At 34.8% G+C, this 25,494-nt stretch overlaps 1 protein-coding gene across 2 annotated transcripts in view; it reads left to right on the top strand.

Annotated features, from left to right (window-relative positions):
* Positions 1 to 25,494, top strand: part of SEMA3A (semaphorin 3A) — a 549,604-nt gene that overhangs the window by 448,554 nt on the left and 75,556 nt on the right. For both annotated transcript variants that reach the window (XM_027539841.1, XM_027539840.1), the window contains exon 8: positions 1,007 to 1,126. In XM_027539841.1, coding sequence (XP_027395642.1) covers positions 1,007 to 1,126 — 120 coding nt within the window. The remainder of the gene's footprint in view (positions 1 to 1,006; positions 1,127 to 25,494) is intronic.

Raw genomic sequence — 25,494 nt, 5'->3', positions numbered from 1 at the left:
CAATAATGCATTTTCTGGGTGGAATAATATGAGGCATTTTTTGTTTAAAGGAAAGAAAATGCCAATTTTACAAACTTTAGTTTATTAAAAGGCGATATGATATATATTTAGTATAGGAAACTTGGGGTTAAACAGACTTGAGTTTGAACTTTCACCTTGAGGTGAAGTGTAAAATAAGGATAACATGTACATCATGGGGTTGTTGACAGAAGTAAATGAGATAATTTGGAAGTGTCAAGCCAGAACCTGACTGCCCCACAAGCACAAATGGTATGCAGTAAATATTAAGTTGTCTTTCTCCTTGTTTCTTTTCCCTTTCTGTTCTAACCTGCTGATTATGATTCTTCCATCATTAAATTCTGTCCTAGAGTTAATTCAATTTAAGTAGAAATGAATCAAGGCACAACAGAATCTTGAGCTATAGTGATTATGGCCTGTGTTTATCAAAATCCCCCTCTTCAAACACATTTCTGTTATATTTGAGACTCTGTGGTGGACTTGTTTTATGATTATATGACAGCTCATACCAAATTAGAATACTTTTCCCACTTGAGATATTAAAAAATGGAAGGCAAGAAAGTATTAGTCTTTTGTCAATTATAGCAAAATTTCATTAATTAATTAAGTCCCACTGAAAAGGAAATATATTAGAAATTTAATTTTTTGATTAAAGCCAAAAGTGTAAGTAATATTTTACGAGACTGTAAAAAATAAAGATATTAGAATCATAGTAGCTTTAAACATATAAAAGCAGACAATGTGGTACATATAATTTTTGTTTCCATTCATAATGTCCACTGAATCATATTTTACTCAATTTTTCAAAGTTAGTGCTAAATGAGTAGCGAGATAGTCCCTTCTACAAAGATATAGGATAAATATCAGTAGCTTTGCATAATGATGCAGAGGGTGTTAGGATGGTCTTAACATGAAACTTGTACTTAGTTTTGGATTAAGTTGCCTTAATTAAAGTACGTGCATGTGATTTTATTTTATCACGACGCAGATGGAGAATTATACTCTGGAACAGCAGCTGATTTTATGGGGCGAGACTTTGCTATCTTCCGAACTCTTGGGCACCATCATCCAATCAGGACGGAGCAGCACGATTCCAGGTGGCTCAACGGTAAGTGCTACTGCTTGTAAGAGCACAAGCACGTAACATGGCGTCTGTAGAAAGTCAGCGGAGAGGCTTCCTCCTGTTGTGCAGGCAATACGAGCTTGAGATTCAGTGTGCAGTTAAATTCATAGTGATGACTTCATAGCTGTGGGTGTGAGAAAGTGGGGCAAAAAGAGAACAGAGATTAAAAATTCTGGAAAGTATTTGCTTTGTGCCAAAAGTAAAGTTTCTCAGTAGTTAACAATGGAAAAAAATAGATTTGGGCTGGAGCTACGGAAGGGAGACAGTGGAAAAAGATAAGATGCCTTACCAATCTTGTCTTCCAGAGACACCACCACAAATCTCATGTAGTACTTTTTTCCTCCACACCTCTCATGTTGCCTTTAGAGCATCATATAAATTATTAAATTGTGCTAAACACATTACATTGTGCTAAACACATTACACTGAAAATATTTTTGAAACATTGGTATCATATTGTTTGATTCTCCTTTAATCTTTCTAAAATTCTTTTTTCCACTTTACAGGTTGGGAAATTAAGACTAATATGTGAATCTAAGATTACATCTACCCAGTAGATAGATTTTGGAAAAGAACCTAGTTTTTTGAACTTCAGGTGCTGGTGTCACTCCTGGATCAAGCAGATACTTTTTAAAAAATTTTATTTTTTGAAGTGTAGTTGACACAGTATTGTGGTAATTTCTGCTGTACACCAAAGCAATTTGGTTATACATATAGAAAATACTCTTTTTCATATAATTATTTTCCATTATGGTTTATCACAAAATATTGAATGTAGTTCTGTGTTCTACAGAGTATTCTTTGTTGTTTATCCATTCACTATATGCTGGTTTGCAAAGCAGATACTTTTAAAATTCTTTTTCTTTTTAATATATAAATAAATTTACAATTGAAAATGATAAAATTCATATGCCTAAAATAAGTAAACACTACTTTCACTCAAATTTTAAACCAAATAATCCTTATGTAAGTCTTCTATGTAGAGTTTTTTTTTTTTTTAATTATGCATTCATCAGTGATTTTTATACTGGTCACTCAAATATGTTCACAGATGTTTTTATTATTAAATAAGTATCTCCGTTTATATCTGCCCTCAATCCTATAAAATAAAGATTCCCAGTCCCTAATCTCATTTTCATGAATTCTCCTTTGGTTTCACATACCTTATTAAGAAAGATGAACTTCATAGCTTACAATCCATCTATGTACTCAGTAAGGTACTTGATTATCTCAGTATTTGAACTTCTGCCACATTTGTTTCTCCTGCTCTTCTAGGGTTACTTCAAATTAATTTCATCTCTGTCTTGTTTGTTAGAGAAAAATCAAAATCTGATTCTGAACCTCTGAAATTTCAGGAGACCACGAGTTGTGGGTTTTTGTTCTCTGTGCTCATGCTCAGTTGCTCAGTCGTGTCTGACTCTTTGTGACCCCATGAACTGTAGCCCACCAGGCTCCCCTGTTCATGGGATTTTCCAGACAGGAATATTGGAGTGGATTGCCATTTCCTTCTCCATTGTTCTCTGTATCCCAACTCTAAAATGACTATTTAAACCATAAAATATACCTCAAATTACCTCAGTCATCATTCATTTCTCCTATAGCAACGTTTCTGATCGTCCTGTTATTTTTCATGTATTAATGAAAATGATGTGCCTCTTACCTTCCACCTTTGACCCTACTATCTTTGCTCTTAATTGCATTGATTTTTTTTTCATAAATTTACCCAGTTTACTTTTTTTTGCTGACTTTATTGGTTCTTCACCTCTGATTTCTTCCCTGACCTGAAAACGTACTCATGTACCCTACCTAAATTCTCCATTTAATGATGGTGAACCACAAGGTCCCTAGATGTCTTAAGTCCGTAGTCTGGTTAAGGAACTTGTTTACTCAACGTTTTCACTAATTTAGCTGTTTTCATCCTGACTTTGATCCCATGAAACTGCTTTTCCACTAATGACTTTCTGTGATTTTTTTTTTAAATAAATCTCCATTTCAACTGTCTCTCCCACAGTGTTTGCCACTAGCCTTTTCTCTTTAAAAGAGTCTCTTCTATGTTTCCTGTATTTCCTGCTCTCCAAGTATACAATAAATATGATGTTACTTGCCAGTTGCTGTCCTTTAAATTAATATGATTCCTCCCTAAGATAATTCATGATTCAGTACAAACACAGTGGTAATCAAAAGGGACTGGGCATATAGCTAGATACCCGCTGTCTGGGAATAGAGGAGGTAGAATGGTACCAGGTGATCATCTGAGAAATTAGAAGCCTCACCAAGGAACAGAAAAGATGCTGAGATCGTGATAAAACTCTCTGTGTAAAGTCATAAAAGACCCAAAGTCTAAAATCCCAGGACAGTTTTGGAATATCCACCGTCAATTATTTAACCTCTGCTCTGTCAGTCAGCTCAGTCGCTCAGTCATGTCAGACTCTTTGCGACCCCATGAATCGCAGCACGCCAGGCCTCCTGGTCCATCACCATCTCCTGAAGTTCACCCAAACTCATGTCCATCGAGTCGATGATGCCATCCAGTCATCTCATCCTCTGTCGTCCCCTTCTCCTCCCACCCCCAATCCCTCCCAGCATCAGAGTCTTTTCCAATGAGTCAATGCTTCACATGAGGTGGCCAAACTATTGGAGTTTCAGCTTTAGCATCATTCCTTCCAAAGAAATCCCAGGGCTGATCTCCTTCAGAATGGACTGGTTGGATCTCCTTGCAGTCCAAGGGACTCTCAAGAGTCTTCTCCAACACCACAGTTCAAAAGCATCAAGTCTTTGGCGCTCAGCTTTCTTCACAGTCCAACTCTCACATCCATACATGACCACAGGAAAAACCATAGCCTTGACTAGACGGACCTTTGTTGGCAAAGTAATGTCTCTGCTTTTCAATATGCTATCTAGGTTGGTCATAACTTTTCTTCCAAGGAGTAAGCGTCTTTTAATTTCACGGCTGCAGTCACCATCTGCAGTGATTTTGGAGCCCAGAAAAATAAAGTCTGACACTGTTTCCACTGTTTCCCATCTATTTGCCATGAAGTGATGGGACCAGATGCCATGATCTTCGTTTTCTGAATGTTGAGCTTTAAGACAACTTTTCCCTCTCCTCTTTCTATAGGGACTCAAAATTAGTAGGAACAAACTTCTTTAAACATGGCTATCTAGTCAGTTCTCAAAGTGAAATATTTATGTAGTAGGAGAATTTTTTTTTTTTTTAATTCAGCAAGGAGACTTTGATCTACTAAGAACTCTAAAGGGCATACAGGCTTTCACTGTCCATGAGAAAGAAAATCTCATTAGAAGATGGAATAACATAAAGGAAAGTGTAGTATACATTTCATTTTTATGGCTTTGGTGGAAAAAAGTCATCAAGTTAAAACTGCTTTTGTGCTACAAACTCACATGTTGACAGCTGAGTCTGAAGAATTTAAACTGTGGGAAAACAGTCCACAGTTCTGTACTTCATCTCTGCAAATGTGCAGTTCATTTGAGAATTCAGTTATCAGTCTCTCAGCACTAAATGTGAGAACTGATTTTGCCAAATTAGCACAAAGGTTACATTTGACAGGGTGCAAAAACCAGAACTGCTGCAAGATGGAGGATGCAGACCTATCTGACTTAGAACCAAGGGGCTGTGTGATCACAACCTCATGAAATTAAATACCACTGAAGGACAAAATTAGAAACATAATGTTTATACATACATGCATAAAATAAATGAGTTTTGAGACTTCAGCATAGACTACACAATCAGTTGTGCTGCCAGAAGTAATAAATTACCCTGCAAGGTACTTTTTGAATGGTCTTCCAGGCTATTCAAATTAATTTTGGTACAGGAATTACTTTACTTTTATCAAATAAATTCAAACCAATTCAATTATTTTGGAAGAATTAGTTGGCCTACTTTAGATGACTTTTAATTTGTGTTTTTTGCTAAACTGAAATTAGAAAGAAAAACTGCTGTCTAGAATTAGATCTTGAAATGTCTCAGTTTTTATGGAATTTCACTATTTTCATAATTAAAACTCATTAAAGTTTCCATTTTGTAATAGGAGAAATAATGGCTTAAATTCAGTTTCACTTTCCCAGGAAATAAATCACTTTGATGGCAAAACATGAGAGAGATGGAATCTATTGATTTTTTACATAACTTAAAAAAATCATTTATTCTAGCCTCTAGTTTAAGATTGCTAGATATTAGGATAACATTTGATTTCAGAAAATGTACTGGTATGAGTTTGACCTGATGTACCAAAATTCACTATTTTTTTTTTTTTGCTTTATAAATTCTATATTATACAGATTTAAACTTCAATTCTAATTTTGGTTTACTAACAGTGTGAAAATTAGGTAAAATTGCCCTCTTCATAGTAAGAAGAATAAAAGCTTTAATAGTAAAAAGAAAAAAGTTCACCATGCTGTAATAATAATTATTTTTAATATTTATTATGTAAATATTATCACCTAGTATTCTTGTTCTTTTTAGCCATGAACAAGAAGATGGAGCAGATGGATAGCTAACCCACATTTATTTTTCTATTTAATGGGCTAATCAGATCAGATCAGATCAGTCGCTGGGCTAATATTTGATTGCTAATATTATTTATGTCTTGAACTAAGGTTGGAATACTATATGATAGAAGAAAATACTATTATCTTCTTATAGTTTAAAAAAAAAAGAAAGAAAAAGGACTACATGATAATGTTGTATAAAGTACTAAGCAAGTGATTGGCATGATGCTGCTGCTGCTGCTGCTAAGTCGCTTCAGTTGTGTCCGACTCTGTGCGACCCCATAGATGGCAGCCCACCAGGCTCCCCCGTCCCTGGGATTCTCCAGGCAAGAACACTGGAGTGGGTTTCCATTTCCTTCTCCAATGCAGGAAAGTGAAAAGTGAAAGAGAAGTCGCTCAGTCATGTCCCACTCTTCACGACCCCATGGACTGCAGGCTCCTCCGTCCATGGGATTTTCCAGGCAAGGGTACTGGAGTGGGGTACCATTGCCTTCTCCGGATTGGCATGCAGTAAGCACTTAATAAATTTAAGGTTTTCTCTATGCTTTATCCCAAATCCATTGGGTAGAACATGCTTAGTAATCATTTTTAGACTCATTCTCTGAGTATAACATCTGAGTCAGGACAGTCAGAGTTGGGTTTAATGTATGAAACCACATGGATCCTTGAGAGAGCCAAGGCCTAGTACACCCAAACAGACCTAAATGGGGTGCCCAGAGTGTGAGGCTTTCCCACTTACTTCAGGAAGACCTGTTTTCTTTTAGTGGAATTTCCTAAAAGGATTGTGCCTGTGGATAAAGCAACTCGTTTGCTTTTTTTTTCCTTTTCTGTAATTGAAATGGTATGTGAGTCATCATTCTACTTCCTCTCACTTGTAACATAGTCAGACCAGGGTAGCCTACACTTATTTGAATCAGCATGGCTTCCTCTGTGGTCATGCACTAGGATATTTCATGTTCTCTAATGATTCAAATTTCTCTACCAGATATATTTATTTTTTGAAAATGGAACCAAGAAATATAACCACAAATATCTGAGGGCACAAATTAATACTTCATGGTACCAGATACCTAATCTCAGATCACTTGTACAGCTCTTTTGATACACTATTTTAATTCTACCATCTTTAAAGGCATGAACTTAACAGCGTTATCCAACTGGATTTTCTAATAAATAAAATTAATCAGCTAGTTTGGCATAATGTCAGACTTATTAATGATGCCATTTTGAAGTATTTCTCAGATGAAAGTAATAATATTTTGCTGACTTGGGGGAGGAAGTCCACTGGAAGCCTTATTTTATGGTTATGTGAGTGCATGGTATTATAGATGTGTACTGACCGTTCAGGTAAAGCAATAAGAACAACAACTAAACATCCTCTATGAAAGAAGCAACAAAGATAGTCTCTTTTAACTTTTGAATTATATATTCTATGAATTATATTCTGTATTCATTAGTCAACAGTTATGAAGTATCAATGCATAGAATCACAAAAGTGTTAATAATTTTGGTGAAATTATGCTGAAACATGGATATATAATAGTTTAAAATAAATATTCATATCTAGATCTAAACACAGTCTGGTAGGTCTGTTTTTTTCCTCATGAATCTATTACCAGAAAAAAATTTCATCCTAATAAAGGATGTACACCTGCCAGAAATGCAATTTTTCCAAAAAATAAATATATATAAAATTTTTCTGAAATGATTCGTCTCTCTAAATGATGATAAATTTAATATACTCACTTTTAATATACTCCATTTTTCATAAAGAGCAAAAGTTAGTAAAATATATCTTGATTGTCTTTCTTGAGGACTGATTTTTTATGTCACATTTTATCTAAGAACCATAATCACTTTTAACTTTTTTTTTAATTGCCTATACTAATGAAAAGAAATTGAATAAAACTTTGGAAGAAAAATTAACTCAGAAGTAATGTTTGGAAAGTCATTTGTTTTCAGGCCACTGAGAAAATGTAGCTGAAGAAAATTTTTAGAATTTGCTATTTTACCATTTTTTAATAATGGACTAAAAAGTACAACCCTCAAGTATGGCACATTAATCACAAAGCTTGAACCACTTATTTCAGTAGTTGAATGGTAAGAGTAGAAAATAACATTTTGCTGTATGATTACATTAACTGAAAAAAAAATTCTACTTTTTAAAAATTAAAATTTAAGAAAATATATAAAAGTAAAGCAAAATCTTAGAAACTTCTATAAGTTAAAGGCAGTTCCCTTTTTCTCTTGGTTCTTAACATGATTTTTCTCTCATCTCACCATCGACTTAATGAATACAGAGCCTGTCTATACCAATTTCCTCTTCCAGAGTCACTACATTCAGAGCTTGGTGGGTCTCAATAGGGATTTACTGCTGACTGAGTAATCTGGGTTCATGTGTGCAGTGACATCTAGCAAGAGACTTACCCTGAGAAGTGGATACCATGACAATGCGTGTAACCATGGTGTGACTGGCCTCTCTGACACGGCTCTCAAAAGCTTTCCCTCTGTGAAAACAGAAGCCTGTTTGCAAATTAATTAGTTTCTGGCGGCAGCTTGATTGTTGACCCAGAGTTTGTAGAGTGGAAAAACAATCAGATTAGTGTGCTCAGGGTAAAAGACCAGTGTGCAGTTGCGTGTGGCTTGCTCAACTATTGAAACCATGAATGGACTGAAACAAATTCTTTTCTGAGAAGCCTAGGCAGAGGTTAAGTGTGATGAGCCTAGAGCTCCCAACAGCAGGAGTGGGGAAATTAAAGGATTTTAGTCAGATAAAGCTGAATGATGGCAAGCAATGCCATTGAATTTTAATAGCATGGACAGTTTTGATGGGAGGGTGGCAACCGGTTAGGTTCTAATGACTGAGTAGAATAAGTTCACATTATTATTAAATGTAGGCTTGACACAAATACTTTCATAGTAGAAATTTTCAGAAACTTTCCGATGGGGAAGTTTTCATTAAATTTGTATCAAAGGCTGATACGATGATATCTAAATGAAAAACTGTTATGAAGTAACCTGTCTTTTTATATTGATAAAATTTTGTTGATGTATTTACCCCAACTGTTTTCTAAGATGCAATCCTCATGTGCTGAATGTAATTAATCATGAGTCAAAGAGAGATCTTGACTCATGAGATTGAATATTTTGCTATCTATTTTTGCAAGTATCGAATTAGGTTAACTGTGCCAGAGAATGATGTGTCAGAAGCTTAGGACAAAAAAAATTCTGCATACAGTTTTTGATGGTTAAAATTAGTCAATAGATTATTGTTTATGCTTACTTTTTAAAAATTACCTGACATAATAAGCCGTATATACTCTTCCTTCTTAGATACCACTGGCAGATGTCTCCTTAAATATAGCTCTGAGGGCTATCATGATACTTTCCCATTTAAAAATCATTTATATCTTTCAATTTACAAGTGAATTGAATCCAGATTTCGCTGCCTATTAAGTTCTTTGTCATCCAATCCTAAATGACCTCTCCAATATTAAGCACTAACAAACTGAAATTAAATTGTGTCCAAAAACTTACTATTATTTTCATTTAGCCATAGCATTCTCTAAAAGGATTTTAATCTTTCCTACCTTGGAATCCCAGACCACATAAATGCATGTTTGGATTTAGCACAGAGCCTACCACTTTGCCTTACAGTTTAGGATATACCAAATAAAAAACAATTCAATGAATCTACTTTGCAGGCTCTGTAGTCAGATTGTCTGAGTTTGTATCCCAGGTCCATTATCCCTTGTGACTTTGGTGTTAATTTACCTTACTTATTTTTATCATCCATTTATGATTTGTAAAATATAAGTAATACTAATATATTATTTTTCTGAAGATGCATGAGACAGCCCTTATAAGGTAATAAGAACAGTGTCTGATAATATGGTCAATGCTCATTATGACTGTGGTTGCTGCTGCTGTTATTTGCATACCAGCTCTGTATCTAGAATATAGTGCACATTTTGCAAATTAATACAGTTAGCCAGTCTGCAGATTTTTTGCCTTTCTTAATCTGTTCTCAGGTTACTTTTTCTTAATTTAATTGATTGTTGTCAATGTATGTATGGGCAGTTAATATATCAAAAATATTTGTCTTTAGTATTAAAATAATATATAAACATTGTAATAAAATTGGGCTTAACAAAACTAGCAGATGAAACAAATGATGAACCAAGCGTAAATGTTAATAAAATGTATTTTTCTAAGTATTAATTTAGCTCTATTGAGTGCATTACTTACCACTGAAATCATTAGGTGAATATTTTAGTTTTTCCAACATACTTTTTTAAAAAACATTGACTGAATTGAATCTAGGATATTTCTTTATCTTGCCATATCACAGCTTAACTTTTAATTTTATTTTTCTTGTGAAGACATCGTCTATAACATTTGGGGTGAGAGTTAAAAGCGTGGAGTCTGTGGAACTTGACTGCTGAATTGTACAGTAGCTAAGCAGCTACAGACAGCTAACGTGAGCTCTCTGTACTCAACATCCCTTTTTTCAAGAGGAAATAATAATAGTTCCTTCCTTATTGGATTGTCATGAGGATCATGCATAAGTAAATTTCTGTAAAGCCCTTGGAAAGTAGGCTACTTTTACCAAAAACAAACCTAACAAGCAAACAGAACAACTATTGATGTTAACTGGTTTCATAGCATTATGTAAGAAATTTAAATAATAGAAAAATAAAAATACCTAGCTATGTCAAATCACTAAAGATGTAGTAGAATGCACACACAGTCTTACTAAACTAAGCAGCCATGCATTTCTGAGAAAGCAATGAAAATGACTTAAAAGGAAAACCAAGCAAGATGAATAGTGATCTATGCCCTTTCCTTAGGTTAAGTCTATGCATAGAGAATTTCTTGTGGTCAGTACATTTTGATAAAAATAGATATGCTACTCTTTTGCTTTAATAAAGAGGAGGAGTTTTTCTAAGCTTAGTTATATACTTATTACTAAGTTACTTACATATAACATTGGTGGTGGTGGTGGTTTAGTTGCTAAGCTGTATCCAACTCAGTGATTCTGTCTGTGTAGCTATTTGGCATTGCCATGAAAGTTTCCCAAAGCCTGGCACATTCAAACACATCAGAGAACCAAAGGTTCTACCAGAGAAATTAATCTTAAGCTCATTTGTGTCCAACTCTTTGTGACCCCATAGACTGCAGCCCACCAGGCTCCTCTGTCCACGAAATTCTCCAGGCAAAAATACTGAAGTGGGTTGCCATTTCCTTCTCCAGAGGACCTTCCGAAACCAGAGATCAAATCTATGTCTCCTGCAATACAGGGGAATTCTTTACTGATGAGCCACCAGGGAAACCCCCAAAATGACACTGAAATGCTGTAAGCTTCATATAGTCAACCAAACATAAATCACAAAACATTATGTAAGAGAAAAGTATTTAAAATATTTTCCTGGTAATGTTAGTAAGGAAGATTTAAGTGTGTTTACATGCCCTTAGAAGAAATATTTTCAACAGAAATGTTTCTGTCATTATATGATTTAGGTAAACTAGACAAGAGAAAATCATATCCCTTCATTCCCACTCCAGCCTCCCACAACTTCCTTCAGCAATCTGTCAATTTCCTGTGGTAATTTTGGATCAACACATGAATTCTCTATGACATTTTACATATGGTACTATTATTATGTTAAAATATACTGATTCTAAAATAAAGATACGCATTTGAAAACTATAATTTATTATTAGTAATTTTCATAAATTAAGTATTTTATTCATTATAGAAGTATAATTTTATTATTTTATGATGATTTACTAAATCATAACTATTTTGGCATTTAATGTAGGCTGTTAGCATAAAAGATGCATCAAAATGTACCTCTTCAGTATATTTATAAATCTCTCTTCTTTTTGTTATTCAGTCGTTCAGTCATGTCAAACTCTGTGACCCGTAGACTGCAGTATGCAGGGATTCCCTGTCCTTCACCATCTCCTGGAGTTTGCTCAACCTCATGTCCATTGAGTCGATAAGGCCATCCAACCATCTCATCTTCTGTCATCCCCTTCTCCCCCTGCCTTCAATCTTTCCCAGCATCAGGGTCTTTCTAATGAGTCTGCTATTCATATCCGGTGGCCAAACTATTGGAGCCTCAGTTGTAGCATCAGTTCTTTCAATGAATATTCAGGATTGTTTTCATTTCAAATTGAATGGTTTGATCTCCTTGCAGTACAACGGACTCTCAAGAGTCTTCTCAAACACCACAGTTGAAAAGCATCAATTCTTTGGCACTCAGCCTATATGGTCCAACTCTTACCTCCATACATGACTACTGGAAAACTCATAGCTTTGACTATATGGACCTTTGTCTGCAAAGTAATGTGTCTGATATTCATATGCTGTCTAGGTTATCAGAGCATTTCCTCCAAGGAGTAGGTGTCTTTTAATTTCATGATTGTAGTAGCCATCTGCAGTGATATTAGAGCCCAAGAAAATAAAGTTTGTCACTGCTTCCTTCGTTTCTCCATCGTTTGCCATGAAGTGATGGGACCAGATGCTGTGATCTTTGCTTTTTTGAGTGTTGAGTTTTAAGCCAGCTTTTTCCCTCTCCTCTTTCACCTCATCAAGAGGCTCTTTAGTTCCTCTTCGCTTTCTGCCATAAGGGTGGTGTCATCTGCATATCTGAGGTTATTGATATTTCTCCTGGCACTTTTGATTCTAGCTTGTGCTTCATTCAGTCAAGGATTTCTCATGATGAGTCTCAGTGAACTCCGGGAGTTGGTGATGGACAGGGAGGCCTGGTGTGCTGCGATTTATGGGGTCGCAAAGAGTCGGACACGACTGAGCGACTGATCTGATCTGATACTGCATATAAGTTAAATGAGCAGGGTGACATTATACAACCTTGATGTACTGCTTTCCCAATCTGGAACCAGTCCGTTGTTCCCTGTCCAGTTCTAACTGTTACTTTTTGACCTGCATACAGGTTTCTCAGGAGACAGGGAAGGTGGTCTGGTATTCCCATCTCTTTAAGAATTGCCCACAGTTTGTTGTGATCCATACAGTCAACAGCTTTAGTGTCATCAATGAAGCAGATGTTTTTCCAGAATTCTCTTACTTTGACCAATGATCCAATGGTTGTTGGCAATTTGATCTCTGGTTCTTCTGCCTTTTCTAAATCCAGCTTAAACATCTGGAACTTCTCGGTTCACATACTGTTAAAGCCTAACTGGGAGAATTTTGAGCATTACCTTGCTAGCATGTGAAATAAGTGCAATTGTGTAGTGGTTTGAATATTCTTTGACATTGCCCTTCTTTGGGATTGGAATGAAAATTGGCCTTTTCCAGTCCTGAGGCCACTGCTGAGTTTCCAAATTTGTTGACATTTTGAGTATAGCACTTTCACAGAATCATCTTTTAGTATTGAAATAGCTCAGCTGGAATTCTATCATCTCCACTAGCTTTGTTCGTAGTGATGCTCCCTAAGGCCCACTTGACGTCACACTCCAAGATGTCTGGCTCTAGGTTAGTGATCACACCATCGTGCTTATATGGGTATCAAGATCTTTTTTGTATAGTTCTTCTGTGTATTCTTGCCACCTCTTCTTTATATCTTCTGCTTCTGTTAGGTCCATACTACTTCTGTCCTTTATTGAGCCCAACTTTGCATGGAATGTTCCCTTGGTATCTCTAATTTTCCTGAAGAGATATGTCAGTTCAGTTCATTTGCTCAGTGGTGTCTGACTCTTTGCAACCCCATGGACTGCAGCATGCCAGGCTTCCTTGTCCATCACCAACTCCTGGAGCTTACTCAAACTCATGTCCATTGCGTTGGTGATGCCATCCAACCATCTCATCCTCTGTCATTCCCTTCTCCTCCTGCTTTAAATCTTTCCCAGCATCAGGGTCTATAGTCTTTCCATTCTATTGTTTCCCTGTATTTCTTTGCATTTCTTTTTTTTTTAAATTTTATTTTATTTTTAAACTTTACATAATTGTATTAGTTTTGCCAAATATCAAAATGAATCCGCCACAGGTATACATGTGTTCCCCATCCCGAACCCTCCTCATCCTCCCTCCCCATACCATCCCTCTGGGTTGTCCCAGTGCACTAGCCCCAAGCATCCAGTATCGTGCATCGAACCTGGACTGGCATCTCGTTTCATACATGATATTTTACATGTTTCAATGCCATTCTCCCAAATCTCCCCACCCTCTCCCTCTCCCATAGAGTCCATAAGACTGTTCTATACATCAGTGTCTCTTTTGCTGTCTTGTACACAGGGTTATTGTTCCATATGTATGTGTTATTATAAATTCCATATGTATGTGTTATTATACTGTATTGGTGTTTTGCATTTCTATAACTACAAATAATCTCTTCCATTCACTTAATACAGAGTTTAAAAAATGTCAAGGTTTCAATGTCAGAGAGAGTCATCCCTTTTATACATTTATAAAATCCTATGTGAAGTTGGTAGATTTATTTTTCCTTTGAAACCTCCATTGCCTTTTCCTGTTTGGCATACATACAGCAGGATTTCAGTGGCAGTCAGTACAGAGTTGTATTGGGGGGTGTGTATGTTGTATTTTGACCCATTTACAATTAGTAAGCTTGAATCTCAGTGATCCTGAAAACTAATATTGCCAAGACTGATATCAAATGATGATTGCCACTAACTACTTAACACCTATAGAGTTCATCAACACATATTAGAATAAATAAACACATTATACCCATGCTTTGCAGGACTAGAAGACAATCCTCTAAGTCAAACAAAAATGACAATATTCTGAAAAAAGAAAACAAAACACAGAAATTACCACTAAGCCTTACTCATTTTTGGATGAATTAAAGAGACATCTAGTCATATTAATAATTAAAATTATAAAATTTTGGCTTATAATACTAGGGTGAAATGGTAAGTTATAAAATATCTTTGATCAGAGATTTTCTTATATTTTCAATAATCATATTAAATATTTGAAGAGAAATTATTGAAGTTGTGGGATATTGCTATTCCCCATAAGAAAGCTAATGACTATTGTACTTCTGATGATTTATTTTAAATAAATTAAAGGGGAAAAAATCACATTCTTTATAAATATTAAAGTAATATAGTCAACTCTGATCAAGCAATCAGTGTCCTAATGGAGAAAATATACTGTAATTGGATTTGAGAGACCTTAAGATACTGTATGTTAATGAATCTTAAAATGTAAACTGGTTTTACACTTTTTTTTTTCCTTAGCCAGAACTACTTTTACTTCCTTTCTTGTCCATTTCAAATTCCTGAGTAAGAGCAACTTGCAGAATGGAATTGAAAAGACTGGCTGGAGATAGGGCTATGGTGGCAGGAAAGAGAACAGGAATGGCAGAGAGTCAGAGGATCCAGTTTTAATGGCCTACAGTGTTGAAATCATTTGGTAGTGATAGAGCTGAGGCAGCAACGGAAAAGAGGGTAGCCATGTCATAAAGATATGCCAAATCTCTACTCAGTTTAATAGTTTTGATAGTTTAATAGTTTTGATTTTGTATAAATGTGCTGCAATTCCATTTATCAATTCTGTCTGTAAGCTACTCATGAATTCCCAAACTTTTCATCTTTGAAAAGATCATACTTTGTTAGTAGATTATGTCACAAATATTTAGTACAGAATATTTTGATATTAGTAGCAAAATGATGCTCCCTTTAATACACTGTAGTGCAACTAAGGAAGCTGAATATGTCATTGCTATTAGACGGATTACTTGGAAGTACAACATATTTTCTAGGATGAGAAAACATAGGAGATTAAAATCATTAAGAGGGAGAAAAGTTTTCAGAAAACTTAACCTATCCACTGTTTGGATGTAGTCAGAAAAGAAAGATGAAAATTATAGAGAAATAAAGAACAGATTAATTCCTAATGGTTAATAGTAGCTTCCTAAATAGATTGTCATTATCACTTAACCACAGTAATAATATCTGTCACTATAATAAAATTTATAATATAACTTGTTGAAATTAAGATTCTTAAACTATGCTCTTGAGTCTCCTATCTAAAAGTCTAACCCTGAAGTTTATCATGTAAATTAGAAGTGATACATATTAAATAATTTTTCAGTCTTGGAACAGTAGAAAATATTATTGGGACATATGTTAATTCATGAGCCATTTTACATCTTATCATACAAAACAAATACTATATAATATGACATGATAGAGGTAAAATAGATGTTGTTAATGAGACATTAAGAATAAATCACTTTTAGGTAAACTAAACTGTCATATTTAATTACTATCTACAGTGTGCTTACATTCTGCTTTCCAACAAATGTCTTTACTTTCCCCAAGTCTAGTCCTTTCCCATCTCATTCAACACTGTCTGTCTTTGTATAGAACTTTAGTTTATCAGTCGGCACAATTACTAAAGTAGAATTCTACTCTTTCATCTGTACCCAGCACTTCTATTGAGCGTGCTCCTAGATCACTGATAATAGTACAGTGAATACCTAGCTACATTTGCTAGCTATAACGTATTATTCTGGCCAACTTCCATTTTTTGGGTGCACATTAAGCACTCTCTTGGTACCAAGAACTATTATAAGAAACAGCTGAGTAAGAGAGATCTCTGCCCTCCAGGATAATACTAATAGAATTCTTTATCAAATGGAAAACTCTGGAGGTTTTAGCATGTCTATGGGATTACATGCCTATATGTCCAAGGAGTCTTAATATCTTAAATCCATTGTTTAACCCATAAAGTAAATGAACAAGTATATCCATTTTTCTTTCAGTGAAACATGAACTTTTTGATTCAGTTGATTTCCACGCTTTGTTTAACTCAGTATCAGAACCACAGTGTCTGAGCCTTTTACTTATAAAATGATACCAAGATTTGACAACTTATGAGGGAGGCTGCTTTTTGTCCTTATATCTACAGTGGTCTCTTATAAAATATGTGTTTAAGACAGTTCAAAATCCAAGAAATTGGCAACCCCTTTTTTAAGTGTTGTGGAAAAAAGATGGGAATCAATTGGAATAAAAAAAAAACTGTACATAATACGACTTTCAATTTTTAGGAGATACTATTTTAGTGGAATATGTCCCTAATTATACATAAGTTTTTAAGTAAAGTCATCCCAAAAATAATGAGACAAAAAGAGATAATGGTTAGAGAGAATTCGTTAAGGAGTAGAGAAAAACCAGAAACAATATTATTTTATATAAAGCAATTAAGCAGAAATTCTAAACGGTTTTAGATAGATAATCTAGAAGTTCTGGGCTGCTTTCCAGAAAGTAAGTAAATAAGATCACTTCAACTAGTCTCTGAGATTTAAAAGAAATATGTAAAAATAATGAATTCGTCATTAACAATAAGCATGATTCTTGACCCATTCTCTCAGAGTAAAAACATTTCATTTGTTTAAAATTTTTAATTTCTCATTTGATTATTTAAAGCAGTGGTTAAATAATCTCCCTCTTTCTTTGGATTTTACTATATTAATCTATAAATTATATTGTTGCCATATTTTAACACCTTTTATAGCTTCTCTATAAATATTTGAGGGGGCACAGTAACAAATTGAAGGATAATATTTTGAAAGATGAGGAAATCTACTTTTACTCAGTGTTTTAAACTAATTAATATACATAAGCATGTCTTGTTATATGGTCTAAGAAATTTATTCCAACATGTAATTATATAAGGCTCAGAACATTGCCCAGGTAATGGTTGTTTGTATATTATAATTTTTATTCCATGGAAAAATATAGAAATCATAGGTCCACTAGAAAATAAAATGAATTTAATCTATATTAAAGTTAGAAAATATTTCTTTGTGTTACTAAAATAAAGAGAAGCAAGCCCTGTACTTATTAAAAACAAAATTGAAAGTATCAAATTGGTTTAGAAAATACCTTTGTTAGTCCTGACTAGGTGTCTGAAAGGTGGAATATAGGTGGAAGCTATTCCATATTAGTACTCAAGATCTTATAGAACCTGTATTAAAGCAGAAGCAATGGGGAAGAGTTGTAAGGAAAAAAATAGGAAATGGAATGCTTGCACTGAACAAAAACACAAATTGACTTAAACAGCACCGATTCTAAATTGCATCCACTGTACTGCAAAGGCATGACGTTTAGTGTTATTACCCTGAATATTTGAAAGTTTTAATAATGAAAGTATTAATTTGTAAAATTGATGTTTTTACATAAAGACATAATTGAAATCATTATCAACTGAAATCCTGTGATCATATAGTGTTTTATATTATTCAAAGTGCTTCCTGTAAAATCACTTCATCTTCCCAAAAACCTTGTGAGATAGAAAACTATAAGTAATAAAATTTAAGTAACCTACAAGAGGTGAGTAATAATCTTGTATCAACTGAAAACAAGATGAAATATACCTTCTGAACTCTGTTGTCTTTCTAACATGTTCATTTTATTATTACAGTTGTATACTTTTTAAAAAGCCAAGATTTGCCACACTTAAAGGAGTCTATCTACCAGTGGTTCACATAATTATGTCATTTATACATAGCTCAAATCATTGAAAACTTAGCTGATATAAATCCTTATTTCCAGGAGTTTGGCCCTGGGAGTAGTAACATATGCATCTCCCTGGGAATTTGTTAGAAAACAAAAATCTCAGAGCCCACTCACACCTACTTAATCAGAATCTTCTCTCTGTCAAAGTCCTACATTAGACCTGAGGACCAAACTATCAAAATATACCACACCTTTGAACATTAAAGAAGAAACAGAACAGTTTTGTTACATTCTACGAGTGAACAATCCTATACCTCAACTAATTTGACATTGGCATATAAGAATGTTTGTATGATACGTGTGTATGTGTTTGGTGTTTAGACTCTACTGTGATGTGGTCTAATCTAAACTTTGTCATTAATATTGGCTTTTAAAAAAAATAACTATATTTATTCTGTGCTACTTGGACTTTTCTCTAGTAAGTACTGGGGCTTACTATCCAGTTGCAGTGTATGGGCTTCTCATTGCAGTGGCTTCTCATTGTGGACTGAAGAATCTAGGGTGCTTAGGCACAGAAGTTGCAGTTCTGGCCTCTAGAGCACAGGCGTAATAGTTGCGGCACACTGGCTTAGATGCTGTGTGGCATGTGGGATCTTCCAGGATGAGGGAATAAACCCGTGTCTCCTGCAATGGTAGGTTGATTCTTTGCCACTGAGCCACGAGGGAAGCCTTAGCCTTATTAAATTAGTAGATTTTGGTTCTGTTTCAATTGGAGAATTATAAATACCTAGTAAGTATATCCTTTGAATGGGTTGATTGGAATTTTAAGCAACAATCACTGGTAAGACCTTTGTGTAAGTCTAGTAAGACCCAATGTAGACAGCACATTAAAAAGCAGAGACATTAAAGGTCCATCTAGTCAAAGCTATGGTTTTTCCAGTAGTCATGTATGGATGTGAGAGTTGGACCATAAAGAAAGCTGAGTGTTGAAGAATTGATGCTTTTGAACTGTGGTGTTGGAGAAAACTCTTGAGAGTCCCTTGGACAGCAAGGAGATGCAACCAGTCCATCCTAAAGAAAATCAGTCCTAAAAATTCATTGAAAGGACTGGTGCTGAAGCTGAAACTCCAATACTTTGGTCACCTGATGTGAAGAACTGACTCGTTTGAAAAGACCCTGATGCTGGGAAAGATTGAAGGCAGGAGGAAAAGGGGATGGCAGAGAATGAGATGGTTGGATTGTATCACCGACTCGATGGACATGAGTTTGAGTAAACTCTGGGAGTTGGTGATGGACAGGGAGGCCTGGCGTGCTGCAGTCCATGGGGTCGTGAAAGTCGGACATGACTGAGCGACTGAACTGAACTGAGTAAGACCCACCCTACCCTGCTTGAATCATCTAGCAAGACAGTGTTGGTGAATACAACTGTGTCCGTGGGCCAGGAAGATTCCCTGGAGGAGGAAATGGCAACCCACTCTAGTATTCTTGCCTGGAGAATCCCATGGACAGAGAAGCCTGGTGGGCTACAGTCCGTGGGGTCACTACAGTGTCAGACATGACTTAGGGACTAAGCAGTAACAACAAAGCACCTTTATGCTAACCCATAAAATCCCCCACAACTACATTTCCTGCTAAATGTTAGGGATTTTTTTTTAAAAGTAGTGGTAGAGATGGTGACTTCTAGGTTCAGAAAAGCCTCAGATAGTTTTAAAAGAGTTGTTTTTAGTATAGGTTTATATGAATTAACTTCTTTACACTTGAACTAAACTAGGACTAATAATGTTTTATTTTAAATAATAAACTGGATGATAAAACAGCAACATAGTATTTAAAATATGTGATAACTAATTATTTGCCTGTAAACTTCCCTGATGGCTCAGTCAGTTAAGATTCTGCCTGCAAGGCAAGGCACCTAGGTTCGATCCCTGGGTCGGGAAGATCCCCTGGAGAAGGGAATGGCAACCCACTCTAGTATTCTTGCCTGGAGAATTCCATGGACAGAGAGGACTCTGGCGGGCTACAGTCCTTGAGATCACAGAGTTGGACACAACTGAGTGACTAATCCAAATACCCTTTTGTCAAAAGTATCCAGGTTAAAAAAGAAAAACTAGACTTTTAGTGCAAATATACAGATAAAATTCAAACATAAAACCGAAAATTACACATTTTATGTTTCAACTTTAAAATTTGTATTGTGACATTAAATTTTAAGTATTAGGGATATGATATAATTTATATATATAATACAGCATGTCAGATATTAAAAATCTCTAGTATCCAGTGTACATAGATGTAATCCTTAGATGTAAAAAAAAAACCTTAAAATAAGTGCAAGTTGTTTTGTTAAAGTAACAGTAATTGTTCGTTTCCAATATATTGAGATTAAGCCAAAGTACAAAAAAGGTGGCTAATGTTAAATTTGAATTATTAGTTCTTAAGGGATAATAAAATCTTGAAGATTAAACAGAGTATGTAGTAAGAATTGTTTTCTGCAAATTCTAATCACTTTGAAAACTATTCTATAAATTATCTTCTTTAGTGCTTTGAATTTCCTTCTCCACATAATTAGACATTTTCAAGAATCAAAACTATTATTGTCTCTAAAGAACAAAAGCCATGGAAACTGCTAATTATATCACAGTTGAACATGTTTTTCTTTGAAGAGGTCCTGAATTTTCAGCATTTTGAGAACACATTCTGATCAGAATGTGATAGAGTTAATTCTAACTTTGCTGATTTTGCAATCAAGATAATTAGTTTCTTCCTATAAACTCTGTTATTAAAAAGTTTCCAAGGTCTGTGTCAAATAAAAATTGACCTAAATCCTCCCTGGTTCCTAAATCATTATTTTAAGAATCAGTCTACAATGTGGAAATAGATATTTCCTTTCCCTGGAATTCAGGGGCCTAATGGAGAAGGCAATGGCACCCAACTCCAGGACTCTTGCCTGGAAAATCCCATGGATGGAGGAGCCTGGTAGGTAGGCTGCAGTCCACGGGGTCGCTAGGAGTCGGAAATGACTGAGCGACTTCACTTTCACTTTTCACTTTCATGCATTGGAGAAGGAAATGGCAACCCACTCCAGTGTTCTTGCCTGGAGAATCCCAGGGACGGGGGAGCTTGTTGGGCTGCCATCTATGGGGTCGCACGGAGTCAGACACGACTGAAGCGACTTAGCAGCAGCAATGAGAGGGAACTCAGAGGTAAGCCCCTATGGATGCAGTCCTTGAAAAAGGGCTTGAGCTTTTACCAAGTCCTAGGAAATGGGCAGATTAGAGAGAAGAAACTTTTTCCATTTCCCTTGCAAAATTAACTTTTTATTTCACAGAGGAAAATTTTTTTGTTTGATTACATATTCAGAAATGTTTTGGCAAAGTAAATTTTTATGATAAAACTGGCTTGTTTTTTAAAACAACTATTACTAAAATTCACAAATACCAGTTTTGCTATGTAGATTCTGAGCTACTTTTCAGAGAGAAAAAAAAAAAAAAGTAAGCGGAAATTGTGTATACACCTGGATTTTAAGAACATTCCAAAGAAATAAATTGGTAGTATAAATTTTGTGTTACTTAAGTGGTTCTGTTCTTTTCTTGACAAAGTTTCAATGTATCAATTTAACTTCCAGTCATATAAAATATGTGGATGAGATAATTGAATGAAATCTCTAAGAAATATCTGAGAGAATAGACAAGAATAAATAGGCTTTCAGGCCATTCAAGTCAGCTAGAGCTATAGTATCACCAATATCAATATCAGACGAAAAGGTAAACTAGAAACATGTATTTATGAGTATCCAGATATTCTAAATAAATGCATAAAGTCAATTCTAGTGTTACAAGAATGATTCAGTAAGTATAAACCTCTCAATTCATTACCTTTATATTTTAAAAATAAAATCTGTTACCTTTTTAATGTTGAAAAATTAGTCAGATTTTCTGATTAAAATTTGTTAGCTAAGAGTAGAAGAATATGTCCTTAATGTGATAAGAAAGAATTGAACTACAATTAAAGTTCTTACTGCCCAGAAGCATACCAATAATGTATATGTTGTTATAATTATTTTAAAATAATAGACATTGTATTTTAGAGCACTTTTTGTAAAATTAACAGTAAAATTGAATGAAGGGGATAGAGATTTTCCACAGAATTCTACTCCCCATATGCTTAGCCTCTGCATTATCAACATCCCCTACCAGAGTGTACATCTGTTACAGTTGATGTATTAATACCTATACTGACACACACATTATCACCCAAAGTCTTATATTTATATTAGGGTTCCCTCTTGGTATTTGAACCAATGTATAATGATGTATATCTGCGCTTACAGTAATTGTACAAAGTATGTGAGTCTAGCACTGTGAAACCACTGACCCAAAAAGCCCCTGTGTTCAACCTCTTCATTCTTTCCTTTCTCTTAATCCCAGCAACCCCTGATCTTTTTACTGTCTGTATATTTTTATCTTTTCCAGAATGTCGTGTTATGAAATCATACCATATGGTATGTAACCTTTTGCAGATTGGCATCCTTCACTTACTAATATACATTTGTTTCCCCTATGTCTTTTTCTGGCTTGATAGTCCATTTCTTTTTCGCTCCAAATAATATTCCGTTGTCTAGATTCACCTACTGAAGCACGTCTTGGTTACTTGCAGGTTTTGGCAATTTTGAATAAAGCTTCTATAAACATAATGTGCAGGTTTTTGTGTGGATATAACTTTTTAACTCCTTTGAGTGTATAGCAGGGAGCATGATTTTGGGGCCATGTGGTAAGGGTATGTTTAGTTTTGTAAAAACCACCAACTGTCTTCTACGGTGGCTGTATCATTTGAAATTCCCTGCAATAAATGAGAGTTCCTATTGCTTCAAATCTTTGCCAGCATTTTGTGTTCTGGATTTTGGCCATTCTAATAGATGTGCCATGGTATCTTGTTGTTTTAATTTGCATTTTCCTAAAGATATGGAACATCTTTTTCTGTGTTTATTTGCCGTCTTCGTATCTTCTTTAGTGAGATGTCAAAGTCTTTGGCCCATTTTTTTAATCTGATTGTTTATTTTCTAATCGAGTTTTAAGAGTTCTTTTTTTTATTAGATGTGTCTTTTGCAGATAGTTCCTCATAGTCTGAGACTTGTGTTCTCATTCCCTTTATATAATTGTTTTTCAAAAGACGTATTTATTTCTATGAAGTGTATCTTAAACTTACATCTTTCCTTTTATTTTAAATGTTACCAAGTGAATGAGATATGACTACAGATTGGAGAAAGAGTTGAAAAGAGTTACTGCTATGTTTTTCTTCCTTCTCCGAGAGATTTAAATCACTCCTGTACTATATCTCTTTGCTGTGTTTTCTTTTTTTAGCTCTTTGCTTAAACACTGAAACTTTTAAAAAATAAATCACGTTCACTGAAATGTACTTTTTCATCTTGTTTAATAAAGCAGAGTAAGCACATTGTATAAAAAAATTTGATGAACTTTCTGGCAAAGGGAAGGAAAACGTGCTCTAATTTAAAATGAGGTAAGTTAGGAAATAACATGATTCTTGAACCTCTACCAATTTTCTCTCTAAGGGAAAGTTTTAGTGTGAAGTCATCGATTAAGTAAGAGCATATAAATTATTTGTTATCATGGAGCAGTGGCTTTTCTAAACAAAACAAGTTCTATTTTCTTTGGATGTAGACAATGAAAGTTTGCTGCCTTGGCCCTTCATCCAAGCTCAAAATTTATTTTTAATTTATATTATATGCAAAATATTGTAATTACTTAATGAACATGGAATCCATTGATAGCTTGATTATGTTTTTAGAGAGTGGGGTTTACATTATACATATTCCATTTAATGTTAATATCTGTAATGATAAAATATTTTTAAAAATTGCCTTTTTCCCAAACCTTTTCAATTTTGTAGAAATCCATTGGGGGAAAAAGTCTATATTAAGTCCTTGAGGTTTAAATATAATCAAAATAAATATCCGACTTATTTTTATCTCAAGAATGTGTACATTATATATGTATGTGTATCCATTTGTAACCATTATTAGATAATGAAAATTCTTCCATGAAATTTCTCTGATCTTCTCAAGTAACAAATCATCTAATCTAAACTTGTGCTCAGCCATGGCCAACTCTTTTTATGCTCAGTTGTATCTGCCTCCTTGTGATCCTGTAGACTGTAGCCCACTGGCTCCTCTGTCCATGGAATTTTCCACCCAAGAATACTGGAGCAGATTGCTGTTTCCTACTCCAGGGGATCTTTATGACCCAGAGATTGAACCCAAGTCTCTTACATGTTATAAATTGGCAGGCAGATTCTTTACCACTAGTGCCACCTGGGACATAATTCAAAAACATAATGTAAAGGACACTTTATGATGATGCCTAGATATGAATTTATTTATTTAGGACCTAATCCAAGACATAATTTATAGATATTACAACTTTCTGTATTTAAGAAGGAACAAATATTCCAAAATTATAGAAATGCCTAAAAATATTATAGTTGAGGTAACTGTATTAAATCTAAAGACATGAACTGTTTCAAAATCCATATCTATCATGATATAAAACAGACCTACAGGTCATTATTCATAATGTGCCTATAAATAAAAAGAACATCATTATGCAACTCCTGAATTCTGCAATGGAGAAAAATCACTCTTAACTTATAAAGAATAAGGTATATAATTATATCATTCCCATATTTAAATATTGAAGAATTGCTTCTTTTACAACAATCAATAAAAAAGACAACATGCTTACAAGGTAAAAGGGTGAAACCAGACCACATTTATTAGATAAGTATCAGATCATAAGAAGTGAGACGTAATCCTATGAACTGATAGATCCATTTAATTTAACTTAGATTAATATTCCAATCACTCATCTTAAAATCTGCTATGTGGTCAATACTGTATATCTGTAATTTGAGAAATTCAATAAAATAGAGAAACAATTGTATAATATACATGATAAAAATAAATCAACCAGTTCTAATGAGATGGATAAAACTGGAACCTATTATACAGAGTGATGTAAGCCAGAAAGAAAAACACCAATACAGTATACTAACACATATATATGGAATTTAGAAAGATGGTAACAATAACCCTGTGTACGAGACAGCAAAAGAGACACCGATGTATAGATCAGTCTTATGGACTCTGTGGGAGAGGGAGAGGGTGGGGAGATTTGGGAGAATAGCATTGAAACATGTATAATATCATGTATGAAACGAGTCACCAGTCCAGGTTCGATGCACAGAACTGGATGCTTGGGGCTGGTGCACTGGGACGACCCAGAGGGAGGGTAGGGGAGGGAGGAGGGAGGAGGGTTCAGGATGGGGAACGCGGGTATACCTGTGGCGGATTCATTTCGATATTTGGCAAAACTAATACA

The sequence above is a fragment of the Bos indicus x Bos taurus genome, chromosome 4 (assembly GCF_003369695.1).
Source record: "Bos indicus x Bos taurus breed Angus x Brahman F1 hybrid chromosome 4, Bos_hybrid_MaternalHap_v2.0, whole genome shotgun sequence".
Lineage (NCBI taxonomy): Eukaryota > Metazoa > Chordata > Mammalia > Artiodactyla > Bovidae > Bos > Bos indicus x Bos taurus.
The sequence above is the reverse complement of the archived record's forward strand: the minus strand, read 5'-3'. Positions and strand labels throughout refer to the sequence as shown.